General features: G+C 43.6%; 1 protein-coding gene across 1 annotated transcript; it reads right to left on the bottom strand.

The window, feature by feature from the left end:
• Positions 1-3,560: 3,560 nt before the first annotated feature.
• On the bottom strand, positions 3,561-22,590 carry LOC146564287 (uncharacterized). Its single transcript, XM_085291967.1, has 9 exons — positions 20,390-22,590; positions 11,731-11,937; positions 11,213-11,426; positions 10,836-10,997; positions 9,763-9,981; positions 8,546-8,692; positions 8,183-8,423; positions 7,860-8,024; positions 3,561-7,500 (listed from the first exon to the last, which is right to left on the bottom strand). The coding sequence occupies exons 1-9, from the start codon at positions 21,082-21,084 to the stop codon at positions 5,057-5,059; spliced, it is 4,494 nt and encodes a 1,497-aa protein (XP_085148093.1). The 5' UTR covers positions 21,085-22,590; the 3' UTR covers positions 3,561-5,056.
• Between the last annotated feature and the right edge of the window lie 311 nt (positions 22,591-22,901).

The following is a 22,901-nucleotide window of genomic DNA, read 5'->3' on the forward strand; positions in this document are numbered from 1 at the left end:
CGCGCTACATAAATGCACCTTATTCCCCACCTAGGGCTGCACAGTAGTTCAGAAGCGCAGGATCGGGACCTCCCAAAAGGCGTTTTAAAAAGCTGCTGCTTAAAAAAAATTTCTATTCTTATTCTACTTTTCTATTATTTTTAAATTTATTACAGTACGTGAAGCCCAGTTTCTGAATTTTAGTGTTTTCTTTTTAAAAAAAAAAAAAAAAAGAAAAAAAAAAGAGAAGAGAAGGGGGAAAAATGAAAATTTAAAGTGTTCATAAAAAAAACCTGTCAGGTGAGATTACCGGATGTTTTTATTGATACATTTTAATGTTTTGGTGTGGTTACAGTGCGGTATTTTACAACCTGACCATATGTTTTGGGTGTACAAACCTTTACAAACTCTCTATGCCAGCCTGGTAGATTTAATAGAAATTCATTTGAAAATGAGTTTTACTGAGGTGCAAAAATTCCTTGGGTACACCACCAAATCTAGAAACATTCAGAGAAAGCAGTCTGACAAGGCAGCGTGAGTCTGAAAGCCAGTAATATAGACAAGTTGTTTTAATATTGGAGATAACATTAAAGCATAAGAAAGAACGGCCTTTCAATCCATCTATGTAGGCTGACTGCTGTTACTGTGTTTTATATAATAATGAGGATTCAAATAATCAAAGTTGCCTTCGAAAATAGCCTGTTAGGCTGGTTTGTTTCCAGCAGGAAGACTTCCCTCTGAGTCTATTTCAGAGCCAAGCAGCAATTACAAGTCCTGTTTATCCCCCCGCCTCTATTCACGGCTGGTAATCCAGGCTGGTCTGCCTTTATTAACCTCTGCTACACTCCTGACTCCACACTGTGAGCTTCTCTTCACTTCACAGACTCCTGGCTGTCCTGTGCTCACCTGTCACTCTATGAAACATACTGAAACATATTCATACTAGTCATATGCGATTATCTCGCAGGGATGCTCGTTTTCTACCCCGCTGTACTCACCTGTTTTTTAGAGCGTCGTCGCCATCTAGTGGTCACTTCACCACCGGCAGGCCCGAGTGTGCTGAACTGAGAGCCTCCAACCAGAAACCTGCTCTGCTTCACTATGTAATTGTGTAAATGTGCTTAGAAGCACGTTTCCATCCACAGCCTCCAGCCTCACACCTCCCTCTCATTTAAAATGCCAGCACAGGTGCGAAAAAGCTGAAATATTTACAGTCAGACACTCATCCATTTGCTGAAACATTAATGTTGCTTTGTGAGATTCTGCAGGGGCTATTTAAACACAGTGCAAATAATAATAACAAGTGCAAATCCAATACTTTAATGCCTCTTAGCTTGTAGATGTGAAAAATAATTCCCTCTCTGACGCCCTCAGAGGCTGAAGTGCTGTTGAAAACCTCTTGGACTCTAATGAGAGGGGAGGGGAAACACATGTGAGAGACAGAAAGTTAGCAGGTGTATCAGTGGGAATGTAATCCGCCCTCATGAAGGCGGATATTCATTTAGTTCCTCTCAAGAGCGGCAGAGATTTAAGTGTCCCCACATTCACAAGCTTAACCTTGGAAGTGAGCGTGCCTGCCCTCTGCGGAGAGGTACAGGATTAGGGTTGGGGATCCATGAGCAGCAGGCAGCAGCAGCAGAGCTAGAGTGGGAGGCAGAAGAGAGACACTTCACCAGTCATTCATCCCACACAGGTAGAGGTTGTACTGCGCAGAGCTGGACCTGAGTCACCAAACCTTCAGTCCTAAATCCTCAGAGATCATGTATGACTCCAAGGCTGAGTCACAGAGGTCAAGTCCAAGTCGGATCTCAAGTGATACTCTGTGTGCGGATAATCCATCCAAGTAAATCTATTCAAAGTAAAGCAAAATGCTGGTTAGTGGCAGCGATAGGAAGCAGTCGTTGATTTATTTTCTGTGCTCGAGTTAAATTTAAAGGCAAGTTTCGAGTTTGTATTTTCTAATTTCCTTTTCTTGAATATGATAATTTAAAACTTACAATTTACTGACTGTTGTGGTTGGTTTTACACAGAAAAATGCAGTTATCAAATCCCAATCTGAAAAAGAAACACTTCTTAATTGTTTATGTTTTATACAGCCACTTTATTAGGTACACCTTCCTAGCAGTGGGTTGGACTGCCTTTTGCCTTCAAAACTGCTTTAATTCTTCATGGCATGGATTCAACAAGGTGCTGGAAACATTCTTCACAGATTTTGGTTCATCTAGACATGATAGCATCACACAGTTGCTGCAGATTTGTCAGCTGGACGTCCATAATGTGAATCTGCTGTTCCACCACATCCCAAAGGTGCTCTACTGGATTGAGATCTGATGACTGCCGATGCCATTTGAGTACAGTGAAGTCATTGTTGTGTTCATGAAGCCAGTTTGAGATTATCTATACTTTGTGACATGGCACACTACCCTGTAAAAAGCAGCCAGCAGAAGAATCTGAAAAATCTGAAAAAAACAAAACAAAACAAAACAAACAAAAAAAAACAAACTTGTGAGTTTCTTGCCCCAAAATACTGGTTAGTTTTTTCTAACTAAACGGCACATATGATTCTACCTTCATATTAGCTACAAGGATTTTCTTGTCAGATGTGTCCAATAAAACCTAAACAAGCCTATGTTATTGTTTTTCTTTTCTATGTGGTATCTGTTGCATTTCAAAGAATGACCATGTCTAGATCTACCAAAAAAATCCATATTTCTCAGTAGGGCTGAAACACATACCATGATTCATATTTCACATAAAACAGTAATAACTTGAGGTTTTTGTTTTGGTTTGTTTTTTTTAGTTGTTTTTTTTTTTTTTGTACTAAGAATCAAAACCTATTTCTAATGAAAATGACATAATACTTTTTTTTTTTTTTTTAAATTGGTGGGACATTTTCAATCTACAGTTACAAAGAACAAGTCAACTACAAGTCAATTTGAGTTTTAAATTCCATGATTTATGCAAATTATGCTGCTGCTTTCCTGTAAACTGTCTTTCTGGGAGTGTGGTAAAAGCTTTACAACAGCATTTACACCTTTTTGATGGAAAAAAAACACAATGCAAAGTATAATTGAAGTGTTCGGTTAAAAAAAAGAAAATATGGAAAATCTGTGAGACAATCTTTTTGCGTGGGAGTGTTTGCTCAGTCACAGCTCTGAGCATGATTAAACAACAAAACAACAATTATTACTGTGGAGAGTTCACTTTTAACAGTGTAAAGCTTTTTTGTGAAACCCAATTCAGTTCAGTTCAATTTAATTTCTAATGTGCCAAATCACAACAACAAATCAAGACTACAATAATACAAAGAAAACAGAGAAAACCATCATATATCCTTATATGAGTAAACGCTTTGGCAACAGTGGGAAGGAAGAACCCCCTTTTAACAGGAAAAAATCTCTGGCAGAACCACTATAACTATAGTTCATAACAGTTTTTAGTTATGAATGTAAAAGTCCTGCTTAAATGGTCCAAATGTCACACACACACACACACACACACACACACACACACACACACACACACACACACACACACACACACACACACACACACACACAATAAGCTCACAACTCACAAGATGATACCTAAATCCACTTTATTCTTACATCCAGCTATACACCATCATCATCATCATGTCAGCATCATCATCATCACAAGCAGAAAATCATCACCCTCAGTGTCACACTTATGATCATCAGTTTGGCAGCACTATTAGCCGTCTTTTCTTTCCAAAAGCTAAAGCTGTGATAAATAAAAAATAAAACATTTGGTCCTTAAATATATCGTCTAGGCAACATGGTATCAGGGATTAAGACAGAAATGCCTTGTTGCTACCCACAGAAAACATCAAACATCACTGGAAACTGTGCTGAAACAGTGTCATAGGGCGACAGAAGAAGGAAACCGCTAATTGAACATGAGGCTGACGGCAGCAGAGAGCAAAGTGTCGGGCAAACTGAGAGAAAGGGAGTGAGTCTGTGAGCGTCAAAGAAACAGTTAGCGACCAGAGCTGTGAAATCAGATGAAAGGCAGCTAGACAGACACGAGATGAAAGACAAAGAGACCGAGGAGTGAGGAAGCACACAACAGACCCACAGAGAGGCACGTATTTACAGTACAGGGAGACGGGTGGAGAAAGAAAGAAATCAAGTGAACCACAATGCACAGCAGAGCAGTATTGTGTGTCACACACACGCACGCACACACGCACACACAGAGAAGAAAAAAAATACAATTTACAGAAGCTGTCAAAGCGAACATGTAGATTTAAAAGGTTTGTATTGTTCAAAAACTAAACACCACGCACCTGGGACAACAAAACTACAAGTGGACTGCTCCTAATTTTTCAAATTCATATGAATATTGACTTTACAGTGCTTTTTAAACGCTATATCAGTATAATTATTATTATTCTGATGAGAAAATATTACACTTTGGTGAAGAATGGGAGGCAAGAGGGAGTTGGAGCTGGAAACAAGGAAGTATCTGCTCTATTGCCTGCATCTTGTCATCGTGACTTTCCTTCAAACAGGAAAACAATTAATATCTTCCCACATTCATTATTATTGTCAAGGAAATTTCCTGTTTAATTAGTGAGAAAAATGCGTCACAAGTATTGCTTTTTTTTCATTAGCTTTTAATTTTTTTTTCCAGACTCGCAGACGTTGTTTCCTTCCCGTTTTATTGTGTAGATACACTGCAGCATATTTCCACTTCAGCTCCCCAGCTTGCTCCAACAATCACTAACACAGATATGTATGTATACATTTGGATGTTTTTTTTAGACTCCGCCTTATCAACCCCGCTGAGGACCCCTAAAGTCTTTCTCCTGGATCCTTGATCGATGGCTTGGCTGTGAGTCACGTGAACACCTGATGTTCTAAGACAATCACATCCTAGAGTGAATGCAAACATGTATCTGTCCTCGTGAGATCACGGCTTGTCTGGTGCCAACTCTGACACAACTCTGCATATCCATGGCTCTGCTATTCAGGCACCCACCACAACACAAAGGCCAACATTTTATGAGGTTTTCCTCCTCATCTTTTTTAAAATTTTTAAATTTTTTTATGTTTTACATGTTGGCGGGCAGTTTGTGTCGTAGTCCCTCTGAGTCTTTTCTGCCCGGTGACAGCTGAGGGTCTTTTTGTCCACCTTTAGGAGAGGTGGATTTGGCAGGGGAGTCTGCGTGTGCCGACTGGGTGGGTGCAGTGGTGGATGCTTGTGTGGTCTGGACAGGGGTGGAACGTGTATTGAGTTTTGAGGACTGGGTAGGGGCAGCCATGGTGCTTGGTATTTGTTTTGGGGGGTTAGAAGAGGCCGGCTGAACACAAGGAGAGGTGCTGGTGGTGGTGGTGGTGCTGGAGGGGGTAGAAAGAGAGGGGGACTTTGTGGAGCATAAAATTGTTGAGCAGGAGGCTGTGGATGTGATTTCTTTGGCAGTGGAGCTTGGAGTTGGGACAGGAGATGTTTGCTTTACAGGATGAACTGAAAAAGTTACTTTAGTTGGAGCGTTAGTGCTAGCAGGTGTTTGGGACAGAGTTGAAGTTTGGGTTGGGGTGAGAGGTGAGACCTGTTTAGGAATCTGGCTTGAAGTGGGGACTCTTGCTGAGCTGGAGACTGAGGCCTGGAGACAAGGTGTTGGACTGTGGCATTTACTCAGGGAGGGGACCGATGTAAGAGGGATGGGAGATGAGGAAGGTGTTGGGGTGAAGGTCTGGGTAGGGGTACCCGGTGTGCTGGCTTGAGTAGGCGTTTGGGAGGGGGTAGATGTTCGGGTGCGGGTTGTTTGAGTGGGAGAAGGGACTGGAGTCAAGACAGGGCTGGCACCCGACAATGGAGAAGCAGATGGTGGTGTGTTGGATGCCTTCGCTCTTGGGCTCTGGGGGTGGGGCGGAGAAGATGAAACCAAAGAGGAAGGGGGAGAAGAGGATGTGAGTGAGGATCTGGTCCCGTAAGGCTGAGGTAGTGGAACAGGGGTAGAAACAGAGGATGGAGGTGGTGTGGAAGATGGAGAGGGAGAGGACGAGCGGGAGGAGGGTGTAGGAATCGGTTTGGGACGAGGAATTGAAGAGAGCGACAGTGGGCTTGTTCCTGCCGATGGAGGGGTGGAGCAGAGAGGAGGAGAGGAGGAGCGGGAAGGGGTCATTGGGATTGGTTTCGGTCGAGGAGTCTGGCAAAGAATAGGTGTAGGAGATGAAGGAGTGGGTGCAGGGGAAGGGGTGGCAGAGGACAGCGGGGTATGCTTTGGAGGAGAGGAAGATGCTGGCACAGACGATGTAGAAGGCATGTGTGCAGCTGTGGCAGCAGAGGCAGTGTGAGCTGCAGACTGTGTCTTTACAGTCTGTGCTATAGTGGGCTGGACAGGAACTGTGCCCTGTGCTTGTGTTTGTGCATTAAATGGCATATTTGTCACCAGCTGTACTGAAGGATTAGAGGTCAGCAGGCCTGCACTGCTTCCCCTGGCTAATTGCCCTGCCAGAAACGGAGCTGCTAGCAAATTACCGCCAGAGGCCTTCCGATGGAGAGGAGGGTGAGGCTGCACTGCAGCCCAAGAGCGATGAGGCAGGGTGGGCTGTGAGGCTGAGAGCAGCCTGGCTTCCTGGGTGAGTCTACCCAGTGCTGGGAGACCCTGTGAAGTGTTTCCTCCATGACGTAACAGAGCCTCTTTTGCCCCTTGCTGAGCTGTAAGCAAAGTGTTGCCATCTGATGGGCCACTGGAGGCAGGCGGATTGGTGGCTGGTGTTTTGTGGGGAGGTGCAGCTGGTCCTCCTCCTCCTCCTGTTGGGGCTCCAAGAGATCCAGAAATCGCTGAGGGATGATCTGCCTGAAGTCGGAGGCTGTAATGGAGATTCCTTCCTTGTTGGACAGAAGTTGGGACAGAGGAGGCTGAAGTGGGTGGAGTTTTAGCAACAGGAGGCGATGTCACCCCACCAGGAGGGCCCATGGTTGAGGGGGAGACAGGAAATCCTCTTGGCGACAAGCCACCTATTCCTCCCATCGCCATCATCCCAATGAGAGAGCTCACAGAGGGGCGAAGGGGCTGCAACACAGGAGCACGAGGAGAAGAAAGAGGGAAAGAGGAGGAGGGAGAGGGGGAGATGAGAGGGGAGGGCAGGTAAAAAGCTCCTCCAAGAGCGTGCTGCTGCTGCTGCAGCTGCTGAAGCTGCTGCTGTTGCTGTTGCTGTTGGTGCATGAGGGCAATGGCTACATTACTTGTTGCAGCCGCAGTCTGCAGCGGAGCATGGACCAGCGGCGCCCAGATGACGGGGCGTGGCCGAGGAGACACCGTGCCACTTCTTCCAGCGGCAGCAGCGGCTGCGATGGCATCCTGCATGGCTGGCATGCTGTCGTGTTTAACAATCTGCTGCACCAGCATGCTGTCACAGGAACCCAGACCTCCTGCTGTCATACCACCACCTCCTAGACCCCCCCCACCTCGGCCTCCACCACGACCCATGCTGCCACCAAGAGAACCGCCCTGGGACGACTTCCGCGTGAGCATGGAGTTCTTCCTGCCTGTAGAGGAGAAAAAGAAAGCGCAAATGTGAAATAAAATCTTCAACATGTCTTTGTAACCTGCGATACTGGGCTTGACAAAACGGAATGCCTAAAGGAATGATATCTTTTAAAGTAGGTAAAGCTGTCACGTAGCTGGAGTTTTAGCCTCAAGCGTTTTCCTGTTTTTTTTACATTACAAAGATTTCTAATCCTGAATTATTTTTACTTTTAATTCTTACAGCTTGTATTCAAAGAGGACTCCTGATCTTTTGGCGGCTTGAACAATCCTAACAAAGGGCCTGTGATATCTGCAAGTATTTGGTATTGTCAGTATTGAAAAAACAAATGTATGTAGCAATTCAAAAACCACAAGTTACCAATACGGTCCAGTCGGTCAGCTGCAACAGTTTCAAAGGCACGTCGCATCATCGGGTGTTCCTCCAGAACCTCATTGAAGCTGTCCACACTGAGAGAGTACAAACGGCAATATGTGTCTGCTCGGACACTGGCTGTCCTCCGTCCTCGAGTCAATAAGCAGATCTCTGACAATTAGAGGACAGTTTTATCAGTATAACAGGGAAATTGCAGTATATACAGTAGTTCTGCAAAACAAACCACAGAAAAAACTACTGCTATTTTCTGCTTCTGCTCCTCCAAAACCTTCTCCTTCTTGTTTAACGAGACACCAAAACATCCTCACCTCCAAAGTAAGACCCATCACTCAGCTTGGTCTCCTTGTTGCCACGGGTCAGCACGCTGACGCGTCCGTGCTGGATAAAGTACATCTTACGTCCAACTGTGCCCTCACGGATGATGAAGTCTGATGGCTGAAACACTTCAAAGCGGAGCTTGGTAAGTACGGCGGTCACAAAGTTGGGATCAGCGTTGGCGAACAGCGGCATGTTAGCAACCAGGCTGCGGCAGTTAAAGCTGACTATCTCCTAAGCAAAGAGGAAGAAGGGATAAAGAGAGGAGGGAGTGCTAGTCAGAGATCTGCTGCAGGCATGAACACAGCATCTACGGCATGTATGTGTGATGGTGTGGGTGTTTGTGAGTTTATCACCTCTTTTAGCGGCTCACTAAGTTCTCCCAGGATGTTCTCTTCATCGAACATTTTTCCCTGGAAGCGGTGCTCGTAGTACTCATGGATCTTTTGCCGAACATCTGCCGGGAGCTTATGGAACGACATGTACTGCTCCACCTGCTTGTACTGCAATAACGAAGGCACAAACACATTCACTTTAAGAGAAGAGTACGCGCAGACTGTGGAAATACATTCTTTAGAAATTTTATCTCAGAATCAACCTTGAAATGTGACCTCAGTTTGATATGTTTGTGTTGTTGTGTGTGGGTCAGTGCCTCAATAGATACTCAGACACTGAGATGTATATATGTTAGATAGTAAACTATCATCACTTTGCACAGCCATTGTGAGGTATAATTTCAAATCTACGAATGTTGACTCACAGCTCCAGTGGGAAGTTACGATCTCTTCAACACTGTGGGTTTAATATTGTTTTTAACTGTACAATGTGAATTACCCTAATTCATTATATGCCTATATTTATTATGCAGAAGAACTTCAGTGATTTCAGACACCAACTTCTTAAATACTTTATCTCACTAGAGCGTACTTCCGGGTGTTAGAAATATGTTGAAATGTTTTTCCCCTTTTTTTGAACTCTAGTTTATCTCTTGACCCCTTTGCTAGGTTCACCCCCAAATTGAAAAACACTACTCCCGTGGTTATCTGACTTTTTCTGGCAGGGTCCTCTTTAGGAGCTAAAAAAGTTCATGCCTCCCACAGTTTGTATTAATCATTAACACTAAAAAGGGCCTATTTTGATTTCTAGTAAAACAAAGGTCACTGTGATAACTTTAGCAAACTCTTTGTTTTTTTTTTCCAACATAAATCACAAACTTGTTTTTTCCACACATTTTTCTCACAGTGATCTATGCTTCCCCTTGCACTGGCTTCATGCAAAGATTTGTTGGTTTGGGGCTCAAATTTAAGAATTTGGAGTATTTTTTTTGTTTCATTTTAAATTGTGAATCTTAGCATCAGCATTCAAGTACTTCAGCATTAATTAAAACCAGCATACCGCTTATAATAGTAATTGAAACCCCAGACAAAAAAATTGAACAAAGTTTAAAGTCTGAACAAGGAGAGTCAACCTAAAGGCTGCAGGCTAGAACGGACCCACCTGGATGGCTTGTAGATCTACATAGTCAGAAGCACCCACAGTCATACGACACTCATAAACAAGCGTCATATTTCACCTTTTCCTGATACTGTCGCCGCGATGAGTCTAGTGACTGGATCAGAGCGGTGGCGTGGCCGATGAACATGGCATAGCAGGTGGCGCCTACAATCATACTGAGCATGGTGAGCCACACGTCAGTCATCCCCTCGGGAGCCTGGGCACCGTAGCCGATACACAACATGTGGCTCATGGCTTTGAACAGAGCATAGGAGTACTGCACACCCCATGTGTCGTTCTGTGAGCGGGAGAGGAAGAGAGGAAGGGTGACAGAGGAATAAAACAAGTTTCAAGCGTTAATTACAGAGACGCTGGAGCCTTGAACTGTTCTTATTTTAGTCGGGTTACGGGAGTGTTTTCCCCTCTGAGTGGCTCAGCCAAACCATTTTAGAAAATACAGCTGAGATCATAACATATTGCAGGAGAGCAATTTAAGTGCCGAAAGCCAGTGTGCTGACCAAAATCATAAAATCGAGCAGCTGCGCTACATATAAAACAATAAAAGGGCCGTCATCTTGCATTATTAAATAAATGTTCTAAAGAGGGACAATAAAATGAGCCGCCTCTATGTGTGCGTGTGTGTGTTTTTGTGTATGAGTCCAATTATACTAAGACGTTAATGGTCCATTGGACAAGGGGACCTTCTCTGGGGAAAATCCCAGCATCAGTCTGCTTAGCAACCATCACACGGGCAACTGCAAGACATGAGTCAGTTGAATATCTGAGTCTGTATGCTTTCATGCAAAATCTCCAGCAGGTCCCCAGGCCTTCCACAGATTGAGCTCATTCACACCTACACCTGATCTCTCGGAGGTTTTTAATTACAGTCAATCTTATTTCAACTGGACATGTTGCTGCATGAGCCAGTTAACACAGATAAGGGGCAAAGCATGGCAAATCTGATAAACAGTGAGTCTTTTCAGAAGCAGCGGTTTGCTTCAATCTCAAACAAATATTGCGCACGCTGTTCAAACAATCCAGATAGGGTTTTGTGTGATTCATTCAGCTCAGCCTGAACGTCACATCCTGCGTCTGTTGGCCTGACAATAAAGTCGTTCACTGAAACATATTAAAAATAACACAGAGACTCACCACCATCACGTTCTTAGAAACCCAGCAGTCAGGAGGGAAGTCCTGCAGCATGGGGACCAAAAACTGGAGACAGCCATCCCAGTGGCACAGCAGCAGCATCATGCCAATTAGATTTACTATCCTTACCATAGCACTGGCAAGGTCATAGGTCATATGGAAGATCTGAGAAAGAAGAGGATGTAAAAATAAGTGCGGTTAAAGAGAGCAAATGGGGTTTTAGATTTTTTTTATCCCTAAAAGCCTCTTGATCAGCAACACATCCAAAACGGGGGTGCCTCTGCCCTCCAAGCATGTTGTTTCATACAAAAGGGGCTTCTGATGAGTCATGCCTTAAATATTAAATCTTTTCCACAAATATCTGAGTTTGTGCTTCTCACCTCCTCCCACTGGTGGATGTAGCGGATGAGCCTGGACAGGCGCAGGAGCCGAAGCAGGCTCAGGATTTTGGTGAAGCGGACTATCCGCAGTGCCCTGGCCGTCCTGTAGACCTCTGAGTCCAGACTGTCCACCATTAGGAAGATGTAATCCACCGGGATGGATGACACAAAGTCCACGAGGAACCAGCTCTTCAGGTATTTCTGGCGAATCGCCCTGACGTTAGAGTGAGATGGAAGACCAGTGTCATTCCTCATTAGGCAGTCTAGTCTCGTGGAAGAGAGTTCAACATTTGCTTGGCATGAAACCTTCCTCATAAATATTCAACAGGAACATAGTGGGATTTGAACAAAGCTCTGCCACTGGCCTCACATCACCTTTTCACATCTCACACATTAATTTGTTTGAACACAAACCCAGCAGATGGCCAGAAGAGCAAATTTAAATTTATGGCATTGGTCCTGCTGCACTGATATTCCAGACAATACACACACACATGCACATAAATGCTCCTTCTAACCTCGGGTCGAGTAATATCTCAGTGTTGTCTTCCTTGACGATGCCGGTCCTGAAGTTAAGGACCAAATCGACCATGAAGAGAGTGTCCGAGACCACGTTAAAGATGATCCATGATGGAGTGTTCTCGTCTCGAAAGAACGTGATGCCCACTGGCAGGACGATTAGGTTTCCCATCATCAGCAGTAACATCAAAAGATCCCAGTAGAATCTAAAAAGATAACGATGGACTCTTTATTTACCTCTGGTCTCTCCATCTTCGTTTCTTGTTTTCTTATATTGTCTTGTTGTTTTAAAAGGTTTGCCAAATAGCACAAATAGAATTTAAAATAAAGGCAAAAACATCTCAAGCTGCTGTTTGGATTGAAGACAGCTTTGCACACTTTGGCAGTATCTTAACCAGTTGAATATGCTGACTCACATGCTCATGACCCAAATATTACACTTTAATTATTGGCAAGATTTTAGTAAAAAGATGATAAAATGGCATAACTCATACAGTGCAAATGCTAAAAATACCTTGCAAAAACAGAAAAAAGACTTTCATGTTGTGGTAAAAGAGGTTTAGCAGCATCTCGCAAAGCAAAAACAGAAATATTAAATATTAATGTAAGCGAAATCTTTCTTTTTTCTTTACTGGGACCAATATAAGCTTCATCTATATGTATGTTTAGCATAAGTCAGTATTACTGAAATCTATATTAACATGATTTTACAAACAGAGACACCACGGTTTTGTCACCTGTGAGCAGCTCAAATGATGAGCATTAACAGAATACTCAAAACTGAACAGGATTAGTATTCACTGTGACTGAAATCTGCATGTGTCACTTTGTCACTTTTCAAGAGTGAACCTGCTTATAAGCTCTTTGTGAAATGACAGTGTGGTGAAGTATACCAATCACGCATAACATTTTGACCACCGGCAGGTGAAGTGAATAACACTGATTATCTCTTCATCATGGCACCTGTTAGTGGGTGGGATATATCAGGGAGCAAGTGTATATTTTGTCCTCAAAATTGATGTGTTGGAAGCAGGAAAAATGGGTAAGTGTAAGGATTTGAGTGAGTTTGACAAGAGCCAAACGATGAGACTGTTATGGCCCTGGCCATAATCTATTTTGGTGGCTGTTTCTTTGTCTGTGTCTTTAAGTCTTTGCAGGCCCTGGATTGGATGAGCTGACGGCTGCCGATTGGTCTGCTGATCATGTGGTCGCATTCAAAATCCATCACCAGCAGTTGTCCTGGGGCAGCCACTGACAGCAGCAGCAGACCTGACCCTGGCTTCCAAAACCCATGACGTTTGTGACTTTCTCAGTTCTGTATATAGTGTGTACATTAGTTTTCATTGTAAATAGCACTGGAGCAGAAGGGGTGAGCTGCCTTATTGTTTTTCCTTGCACTGTTTTCTCCTGTTTATCTCAGTTAGGGAGTTAGGTGTAGCGCTTGTCTTTTGTTTGATTTTTGATTTCACATAGGGTTTTAGATAGCACCTCCTCCTGAATTAGCTTGTTTTGTTTGTTATTTTGGCCTTTGTTCACCCCAGAGCTTCATTTTGCAGTGTAGAAAAATAAACCACCATTCACTAAGAAATTGGTTTTCCCTCTGTGTATGGTTTTGGGGACCAGGGCGGGGCAATCTTTTCAAACTTATGTTGCGTTCCTGTACCCCTAGACTGGGGCGTAACAGAGACAAAAATGGATGGGGTGTTCCTGGTATGCAGTGGTCCAAGGAAGGAGCAGTGGTGAACCAAGTTTTACTGATGCAGGGGCGTAAACGCTGGGCAGCGTGGTTGGATCCAACAGACGAGCTGAAAAGTTGATGCCGACTGATAGAAAGATGTCAGAATTTGTTGGGTATAGGGCTGAATAGCCACAGACCAGGGTCAGGGTGTCCGTGCTGACTCCGATCCACCACTGAAAGAGCCAACAATGGGCATGACAGCATCAGAACTGGAACACAGCAATGGAAGAAGGAGGCCTCTTCTGATGAATGACGTCTTCTTTTACATGGTGCATGTGCTTTAATATATGGCATTAGGAAGTACTATGGGAAGAAGTCCAGCAGAGGCAGTGTTCTGCTAGGATGGGTCTGGGCTTCTCTGGCTGCAAAAAGGGGACCAACACAATATTATCCAGGTGGTCATAATGTTATATGTGATTTGTGTACAGGAAGATGAGAGAGAGCCTAGAGCATGCTTCTTCTGCTGTGATGAGTCAAAATTCCTACTGTTAAAAAAAAAAAAAAGACTGTATCCTGCACTTGATGTGGATAATGCTACGTTTCCTGCATATTCATTTAAAAATGTTGTTTGGCTGAATCAGGGCGCCATGTCTTCCTCTTGTGTTTCTCCACATTGCAAAAGGCAGAGCCAAGCATCTGTCCATTTTTACATTCCCATCCTAAACATATAATCCTGAAAAATCAGATTCAAAGGGGCACAACTCTGATTCAATCTTACATTTCCATAAGTTCAAAGAGACACATCAAAACAAGATTGGTCAAAGTTGAAGCACCTGAGGGAAAGATGGGTATCACGTTCTTAAAGCCTTCCCACCGACTTGGTGCCATTGGATTTTCTAAAACTTGTTAAATGCATTTCCACCAGATTAAAAAAAGAAAGCTGCTACTGGCACAGTTATACAACATTGGTGGTCCCAAAGTTGGAGGGGCAGATGCAAGTGCCTACGGGAGACGTTACTGCAAGAAATTTGCCACCATTCTGATAAAACTTCAGTGAAAGCAGGAGAGGCTTCTCTGTGAAAAGCAGGGCCCAACTTGTAATATTCAGTTCTCCAACTTGCAAACTGAAGGGCACTTCTTAAAATGCAACTGGCCAGCTCTCTCCTACCTGATAACCACCCCGACCTTTTAAAATTCACATTTCTACTAAGATTTCTGTAAGATTTTAAAAACTTTCATAAAGCTACAAATGTGTTCAAACAGGTGTTTGTACATGTTTGAGAGCAGAAAGTGTGTGTTTTTGTTTTTTAAATAATCTGTGCTTATTCACATCCGTGAGCCAGGACAATAACAAGTGCAGTCCTCCTGGTAATATAAGTCAGGCTGTAGTAGATATGAATGTTTCCCTCAAGACAGCTTCATCCTTTGCTTTGGCAAGATAAAGCACCTGTGCTTCATACTAATAAAAAAAAAGAAGAAGTGATTTGAGAAAAGGAGGAAGACAGTGAAGAACAGAGGGAGGCAAACGATCAGTAACCTTGGGAGGCCTCATCAATCTGAATGTCATGCTGGAGGACTCCGTGATGTAGCCGTCTCGGAAAAAAAATCAGGCGATCACTCATGTCATTTGGATGCTGAAAGTGATTAAAGTATGACAGAAGAGCCGATCCAATCATCGGGAGATGATTCGTGTCATCTCTCTCTCTCGTTTCTGCTAAGCCCTTTAGCCAACGCGTTATCAATGACTTGCTTATTCTTGCATCCTCACGCTGTCTCCGTCTCGCTCATTTACACACACAGTGTCTCTTTTTTTAGACAAAGTACACTCAAGCTCTGCGGTCGATTGCTATGGAGCACCAATTTAGTAACAGAACTTCATGGTGTGATGCTACCGCTAGACTGATGAATATTAAGCATGCATGAGTCATCGCTCGGCCCCACACACTCTTCTGTCTGACTTTGTCACTTACACTGACAGATGTATTGCTTCATAATCACTGGCAACAAACACGCGGGGATTATTTACAGCAACATGGTCGCTCTTGCAGTTGTCGTAGCAGTGAAGGCGATTTACTCCTGACTTGGAGAACTTGCCTTGTTAACTCTGACTGTGGGAACATGTCTGTAAATTACATTATGCCTGTCAGGACCCCGTAAACAATATGAACCATAATCCTGTACCTAACGAGGCTCCCATGGAAAACCTTAGAGAGGTTACTTTTAAAACAATTAATTTAACATTGACGTGTGGACTTTGCTTTTGCCATTTTAACCATATTAGATACTTAATAATGTCTCTACTGAAGTGACTAACTGATCAGCATAAAATAATCCTCAACCAGTGACTAATTGATTATCCAACCACTGATTATTGATTAACTGCTTGGAAAAACATTCCACGGACACGGTAAAATGATTGTTCCTCCTCTTGCGATGCATTTGTTGACATCTACATCAATATTATATCTATATTTAAATTAAAATATGTAGGCTCTCTGAAACTGACTCCTCAGTAAATTTAACTTACTACAGTCACTAGCTCATGACTCCTTGTGGTGACACAGAATTTGCAGCAAAGAAGAAAGTCACGGGGAGCGGGGGTGGGGAACAAATCAGACAGCTAATTAACTCTGACAGGTTACTGAAATTAAGTTATAGTGATAAAACACACAAACACCATGGCTGAGTGAATTCATATATAATTCCAATATTTTACCCGCTGAGATTTTCTTCCTATTAAAATATTGCTATGTGTCATAGATGATTGTGTTACCACATGATATATAGAGTATCACAGCATAAATATATTGTGACATTACTGTTATTGTAGGCAACATATTGTGATTTTATCATATTGAAGATTATGCTCTGATTTCCACATCTAATTTACAGATTATGGAAAATATTGTTTGTGTCAGCGCTGTATTATAGGTGGAAAATGCTAGTACATATACAGTGTACAATTTATTAGGTACACCTTCCTAGTATTAGATTGGACCCCATTTTGCCTCCAGAACTGCTTTAATTCTTTGAAGCATAGATTTAACAGGGTGCTGGAAACATTCCTCAGAGATTTTGCTCCATGTTGGCATGACAGCATCACACATGCTGCAGATTTGTTGGCTGAACATTCATGAATAAATCTCCTGTTCCACCACATCCTAAAGGTGCTTGTATTGGAAATGGAATCTGGTGACTGTGGAGGACATTTAAGTACAGTGAACTAATCTTCATTTATAAGAAAGCAGTTTGAAGTGATTTCAACTTTGTGGTACTGCGCATTATCCTGCTGGAAGGAGATGAGTACAATGTGATCATAAAGGGTTGGGCATGGTCACGAACAAAACTAAGGAGTGCTTAAATGATGCTCAGCTGGTACAACGCGACTCAAACTGTGCCACAACTATCACACCACCACCATCCTGGACCATACAAGGCAAGATGGATCCATGTTTTCATGTTGTTTATGCCAAATTCTGGCCCTACAATCTGAATGTCTGAGCAGAAATTGAGACTCATCAGACCAGAAAACATTTTTACAACCTTCTGATGTACAGTCTGAGTTTCCTGTTCTTAGCTGACAGGAGTGGCACCCAGTGTGTTCCTGATCTGCTGTAGTCCATCTGCTTCAAGGTTCAACATGCTGTGCATTCAGAGATGCTTGTTTGCATATCTTGCTTGTAACAAGTGGTTATTTGAGTTACTGTTGCCTTCCTATCAGCTCAAACCAGGCTGGCCATTGTCCTCTGACCTCTAGTATTTTGAGGTACTTGAATATATTTTAATGTGCATTTGCTCCTTGAGCTATCTAATCTAATCTATTTTATTATTTGTTTATTTCCTTGTTTTTAAATGTCTGTACAGTACCAGCTAACAGCTCACAATCTGAAATGTTAGATGGTGACTTGTTAGCAATTCACCTGAAGAAATATTCCTCTTACATCAAGTCAGTTTCTTTTTTCTTATTCCTTTCATGCAATGAAAGAGTAAAATTTATGTTACAATACAATACAATACAACTTTATTTGTATAGCACGTTTAAAAGACCAGCGGTACACCAAAGTGCTTTACAATAAAAACAGGAAAATTAAGACATGATTAAATAAAAGACTATTAACAAAGTACCACATATGTCATCAGGTTGAGGGCACTAATTATATGGCAATAGAAAGAATATAAGAACAAAGTTACTAAGAACAGATATAGCTAAAAGATAAAGTACATAAATAAAAATTGAACCAAATATAAAAAAGGGACACTAACTAGATGGAAAAACTATGTTGAATAAGTGAGTTTTTAAACGGGATTTAAAAGATAAAATGTTTGGCCTTTTCTTCCAATGGACTTGCTTTTGTTTAAGTACTTACTGAGTACTTACTCCTACTGCTCAATATAGTACATTACCCTTCAGGGAATTATGTATTTCTCATCTTTAACTTAAGAAAATCTATTTATTCTTGCAATCTTGTATCTATCATACAGGTTTCACAGATTAAAATGTGGATCATATGCATTGTTTTAGTTTGCTGAGTAAAATACTAGGTGACACTGTCCATGTACACTGCACATTACTCTGCTTCTATGTACTACAGCCTACTGTTTCCATGGGGATGTGACAGCTGATTCAAACCTGAATGAAGAAGGGAAGACCCAAACAGACAAGAAGATGTGACAGCCAAACTAAAACTCAGAATAAATACCTGACACGACCTGGTTTCTGATTTTCCACCTGGTGAAACACCGCGAGCTGTGCACTGTGCGGTTCATTCGGGTATAAATGCATATAGTGTGCACTTGTGAACTGCACTCACACATGCTTATACACACACAGGAATTGCAAATGCAATCAAAGCTGCTCTCTGTAACCTCATCAGTATTCCATTTTGAACACGAACAGGTGGTGGAGGGTAACCGACCTGTATCTACCTGCTCAGCTGTTGTCATACCAAAAAACCAAATCTACTGTAATTGAGGCCAAGTGTCTCCTGTGTTGCCTGTGATTGGTTCCCTGCTTGCGGTTGGCCAGATGTCAGCTCCTTGCAAGTTTCCACCCATCATCCAGTCCGGCACATACAGACAAACAAGGACAACTCTACATGTATCAGCAGCATCACTGATTCAACATGAATTCACTCTGCTTCTATTTCTAACTCTCCTCACCCTTCATCTCTCACTTTGTATGCTTCTCATGCCACAATGTGTATTTTCTTCACCTCTTCTGCCCCTCATTATGTATTCTTATAGGTGCAGCAACAACACATCTTTTCTTAATGAGGTGAAAGGTGTGGGAGCTTATCGGCAGACTCAGTAAAGACAGACCAAATGTACGAGCACAAGCGCTGCCACACATTCTAGTGGCTGCAAGGGCCAAAACACATAAAGCAGCTCTGAAGGTAATCTGTCTTCTTGTCTCTCGCGCCTCGGCCTTGCAAAGTTCCTCTTCAGGTACTTAACGGAAAAGTTAGATGACTGAATAATGCATAATGCATACTCAACTTGCATAATTTAGAATGCCATACATAATTGACTAAAATTCAATTGCAATTCTGCAATGGGCTAATTAGGACTATTTAACTCATCAGATGTCTTGGTTGAACATCAATTAATGCAGGAAAGGCTGAGATTCAATGAAACACAAACTCATTCACAACACTCTTTGTCGATCCTGCCTCGCCTTCCTCGCTGACTACCTACATCACATTACCTGCGAGCAGCCCCATAAGAAGCACGTGTGAGCGATCATTACATTGACAGACAATTCAAAATGACACAGTCAGTGTGTGCCTGTGTGTGGTTGATGAGACAAAAGTGGGCCAGGAGCCTTGGGGATCAAGTCATCCATTGTTGCTGCAGTCTGTCTGGAGATTATGAATGCTGCCTCTCCCTTTGCTGTCCATCTGCACATCTTAGGCACATGCAATTATGGAGAGCGATTTTCTGTGAATACCTGGCCTATTAACTCATAAATAATAACGCATATTTAACATGTGCAATATGAGAGAGAGAGAGAGAGAGAGAGAGAGAGAGAGAGAGAGAGGGAGATGTATAAATCACAACACTATTGTAAAGTAAAGACCCTACAATAATACAGAGAAATCCCCAACAATCGGACGACCCCCTATGAGCAAGCACTTGGAGACAATGGGAAGGAAATCTCCCTTTTAACAGGAAGAAACCTCCAGCAGTTTCAGGGAGGGGCACTTATCTTTCACAACCCGTTAGGAATGAGTAACCAAACCCGGCTTACCCATTCCTGTACTAACTATTCAGCTCAGGTGGCAGAAAAATCCTAATCCGCCACCAACAGGGAGCGCTGTGCTTGGTTAAGCCACCTTTACATGAAAACATACTGAACTTTTTACCTAAGTTACTTGGAAAGGGACGTGCACCTTTTGTCTATATCTGTGAAAGATTATTTCCAGGAAACAACAGGCTACTATAATAAAATATTCCTCTTAGAAATGGAGACCAGCCATTGTAGCGTTCTGTCTATCTTGGAGACCTTAGCCCCTGATCGCTGCTCTTTCCATGAGCACCTGTAGCTGTGTCTTTGTTGTACAACCCCACTTTAAGCTTCATCTTCTCCTCTAACCCTGACGTAATTTACTATGCACTACTGCCGTGCCCTGGGAATATATATTTAGCCTCCTGCATTTCTTTCTCCTTTCCCAGTTGTCCTCCTCCCCATTTCCCCTGTTAACAAGTGAAGAGGTTGCTTAATGCATGATCTGTTTTCCTTTTCCTCTCTCTTTCTCTCTCTAGTTAATTGTCCATCATTATACTTCAAGTGTGCTCTGTAAAAATGAGCATGAATTCAACTTGCTTTGATCCACATTTCTCAGAAAAAAACATAATCTGTATTGAAAATGCCACAAGTGGCATTTAATTCACAAACCAACATCAGAGTGACCAGCTGCTGTGGAGGGTGTGTGTGTGTGTGTGTGTGTGTGTGTGTGTGTGTGTGTGGGAGGGCTCCATACCTGAAGTCACTGTAGGGGTGGATGATCCACGCTCCTGCTGATTTCAGTCTTTCCTGCTCCTGTTCCACAGCTTTGTGCGATCCAAACATGCGCAGACTGAACTTGTTGACCCCAGGCTGAAGCATGGCTCCAAACTGTCTCTGGATGAAGGTGCTCTGGTTGGAGTTGCTGTAGTCTTCCCCGTCCAATCCCATGCCAAACCCACCCAGGCTAGACTGACCCATCATCTCAGGGGTTCCTGCTGCATTGGTGTTGCATGCTGTGGTTGTGGTGGTCTCTGCACCGGTGGCCACCACCATGACTCCGGTCCCAGTGGAGGACGTAGAGGCCAGGGCTGCACGGGAGGCGAAGCCTACTGATCGCGGAGGAGGATGGGCTGTGCCAGAAGAGGAGGACGGAGGAGGCGGCAAGGGAATCGGGGTAGTTGGAGTGCCTGCTGTACGGAAGGGCAGGCCGTCCCTGGTGGAGGCGCTCATGATGGAGAGGCGACGCCCGCGTCCACCTGAGGATGTGCTATCTGCCCCAAAGGAGCCCCTTTCTCCCTCCAGCGAGGCCTGGGACAGCCTGTAGCCGGGAGAGGGCAAACTGCCCTTACTGCGCCTCTTCGAGTCCCCTCCATTACGCCTGGGCAGGCTGTCACCCCCGGACCCCCCGGCGCTACTAGGGGTACCCACACCTCCAGCCACCCCATCCATCCCAACTCAGGGAAGGGGAGGAGTGTGAGAGGAGGATCAATATAACCTGTGACCCCCACCCCTCAGAATAACTATTCAGTACTGTCGACCTGTCTAGGTTACATAGATGAGAAAGTCAATGAGGCTCTGAATGTTAAATTGAAGAAGCGACAGAAAAGTGCAGCGTGTCTCCAGTCATTCTCCCGGAGTCTTCCGCCCTCTTTCCGCGGATGTGGCCATTCTTACCTCAGTGCCCTTGGAAAAAGCCCCATCCAGACAAAAATATCCCCCCCCCCTATCACTGTGACGCCTGCAGCTTCACTTTTCCTCTTTTCTTAAAGACTCTTGTTTGTCCTTACAGATGTTTCTCTGCCAGTCCTCCTTCCTCGTCCTTGAAACGCTGCTCTCCGCCCGAGGCCCTCCCTCTCCGCTCCACAGTCGCCCTTAACGCTCCGACACCGGTCATATTGGCACCGGATTCCCGGTCTATTGTAGATAAGAGCGCTCGACGCTCATTGGCCGTCCGTGTCCTGTCCGTGTAGCCTATATGTCCAGGCTGCCTTCCCAGTCTTTGCCCCTTTCATCATATATCATTATGTAAGAGATGTTTTGGGCGCTAAGGTGTCAGACTGGGGAACATTCATCCGAGGATGAAAGACAAGGACACTCGATACTCTGTTAGGAGGGATGGGTTGTTAACGGACAGAAAGGACGCACGAAAAAAGGCACAAACGAGCGCTCATTCCGAGACGCACTGATTCACTGTCGAGGACACGCACTCGACCAGCAACCAGGCACATGCACATAGGAAAAACGGGAACAAATACGGCTGGGAAGGAAGTCAGAATACCCCAGGTCTAGCCCATGTTTTCACTGAGTCCGCCACACGTTGTCATTTTCAGTATCCGTGCGGGAAAAAACACCTTCACCATGACGGAAAACCCATCTACCCGCGACTGAAGCGCAGTCAGACACACAGACAGATTTCCTCCTTTACAAAAAAAGCTATTTTATATATATAAAAAAAACCTGATACCGCAATTAACTTGATGAGGTTCTCACAGCCTGACGCACCACATTCCATGTTTCCTCACATGCAGGCGCTGCCATGCACTTCACTTCACTTTTCAATGACACAGTCTACAGGGATACGGCGGCGTCCCTTCCCCTCTTATGGCACCAACGGCAGATTACAGACTCTACATTTAAATGAAGAAAGCTGCTCCGAGGTAAAACTGTGCGCTCCCATGAATTTCAAACCTTCCTTAAAAAAAAAAAAAAAAAAAAAAGCAACTTGTTGATCCTTGGTCCTCAGGAAATTGTGCAGAGCAGATGGAGTCCAGTTTACGGCTCAATTTACTTCCTTTTCTGACTCAACACTCAAGAGGTCGGTCTGACACGTCCGCAGAAGCGCGCCGCCAGCGCGTGCAAATGAAATATTAAATAAATAAATGTCCATATAATAGTCGGAATCTAATCAGCTTGTTGCCATGGCATCCGCATCCCCATCATCCTTCCCCCAAGGCCGCATGCCCAACCGGCGCAAGACGCACGCATCCCTCGCAGGTACAGGATGCGCGTCATCCCTTCTCACCAATGCGGCGAGGGAGCGCGTGATGGAAAGAGGGATGATGAAACTTTATTTAAATAGCAAAAAGGGGCAAGCCTTTTTTGTACCAACAATGGGGAGGACTTATGAAGGAAATAAAAGAAAAATGAATGAAGTCCTCAAAGAACGCTGTGATCCAAACAACGTGAAGCAGATACACCTTTTAGAAATGAAATAATAAATATAAATTCAATCTGCAGTTAAACTCCAGAGCTTGAGTTCGTCTAGA

The sequence above is a fragment of the Mchenga conophoros genome, linkage group LG11, assembly GCF_057382185.1.
Source record: "Mchenga conophoros isolate Kocher_MC1m ecotype Shallow Benthic linkage group LG11, M_conophoros_male_GT1.1, whole genome shotgun sequence".
NCBI lineage: Eukaryota > Metazoa > Chordata > Actinopteri > Cichliformes > Cichlidae > Mchenga > Mchenga conophoros.

Coding starts and splice junctions, on each gene's coding strand:
- LOC146564287 (XM_085291967.1), bottom strand. CDS start 21,084: ATGGATGGGGTGGCTGGAGGTGTGGGTACCCCTAGTAGCGCCGGGGGG. Junction 11,427..11,730: donor GAGATATTACTCGACCCGAG/GTTAGAAGGAGC, acceptor CTCTAACGTCAG/GGCGATTCGCCAGAAATACC. Junction 8,424..8,545: donor TTAGTGAGCCGCTAAAAGAG/GTGATAAACTCA, acceptor CTCTTTGCTTAG/GAGATAGTCAGCTTTAACTG.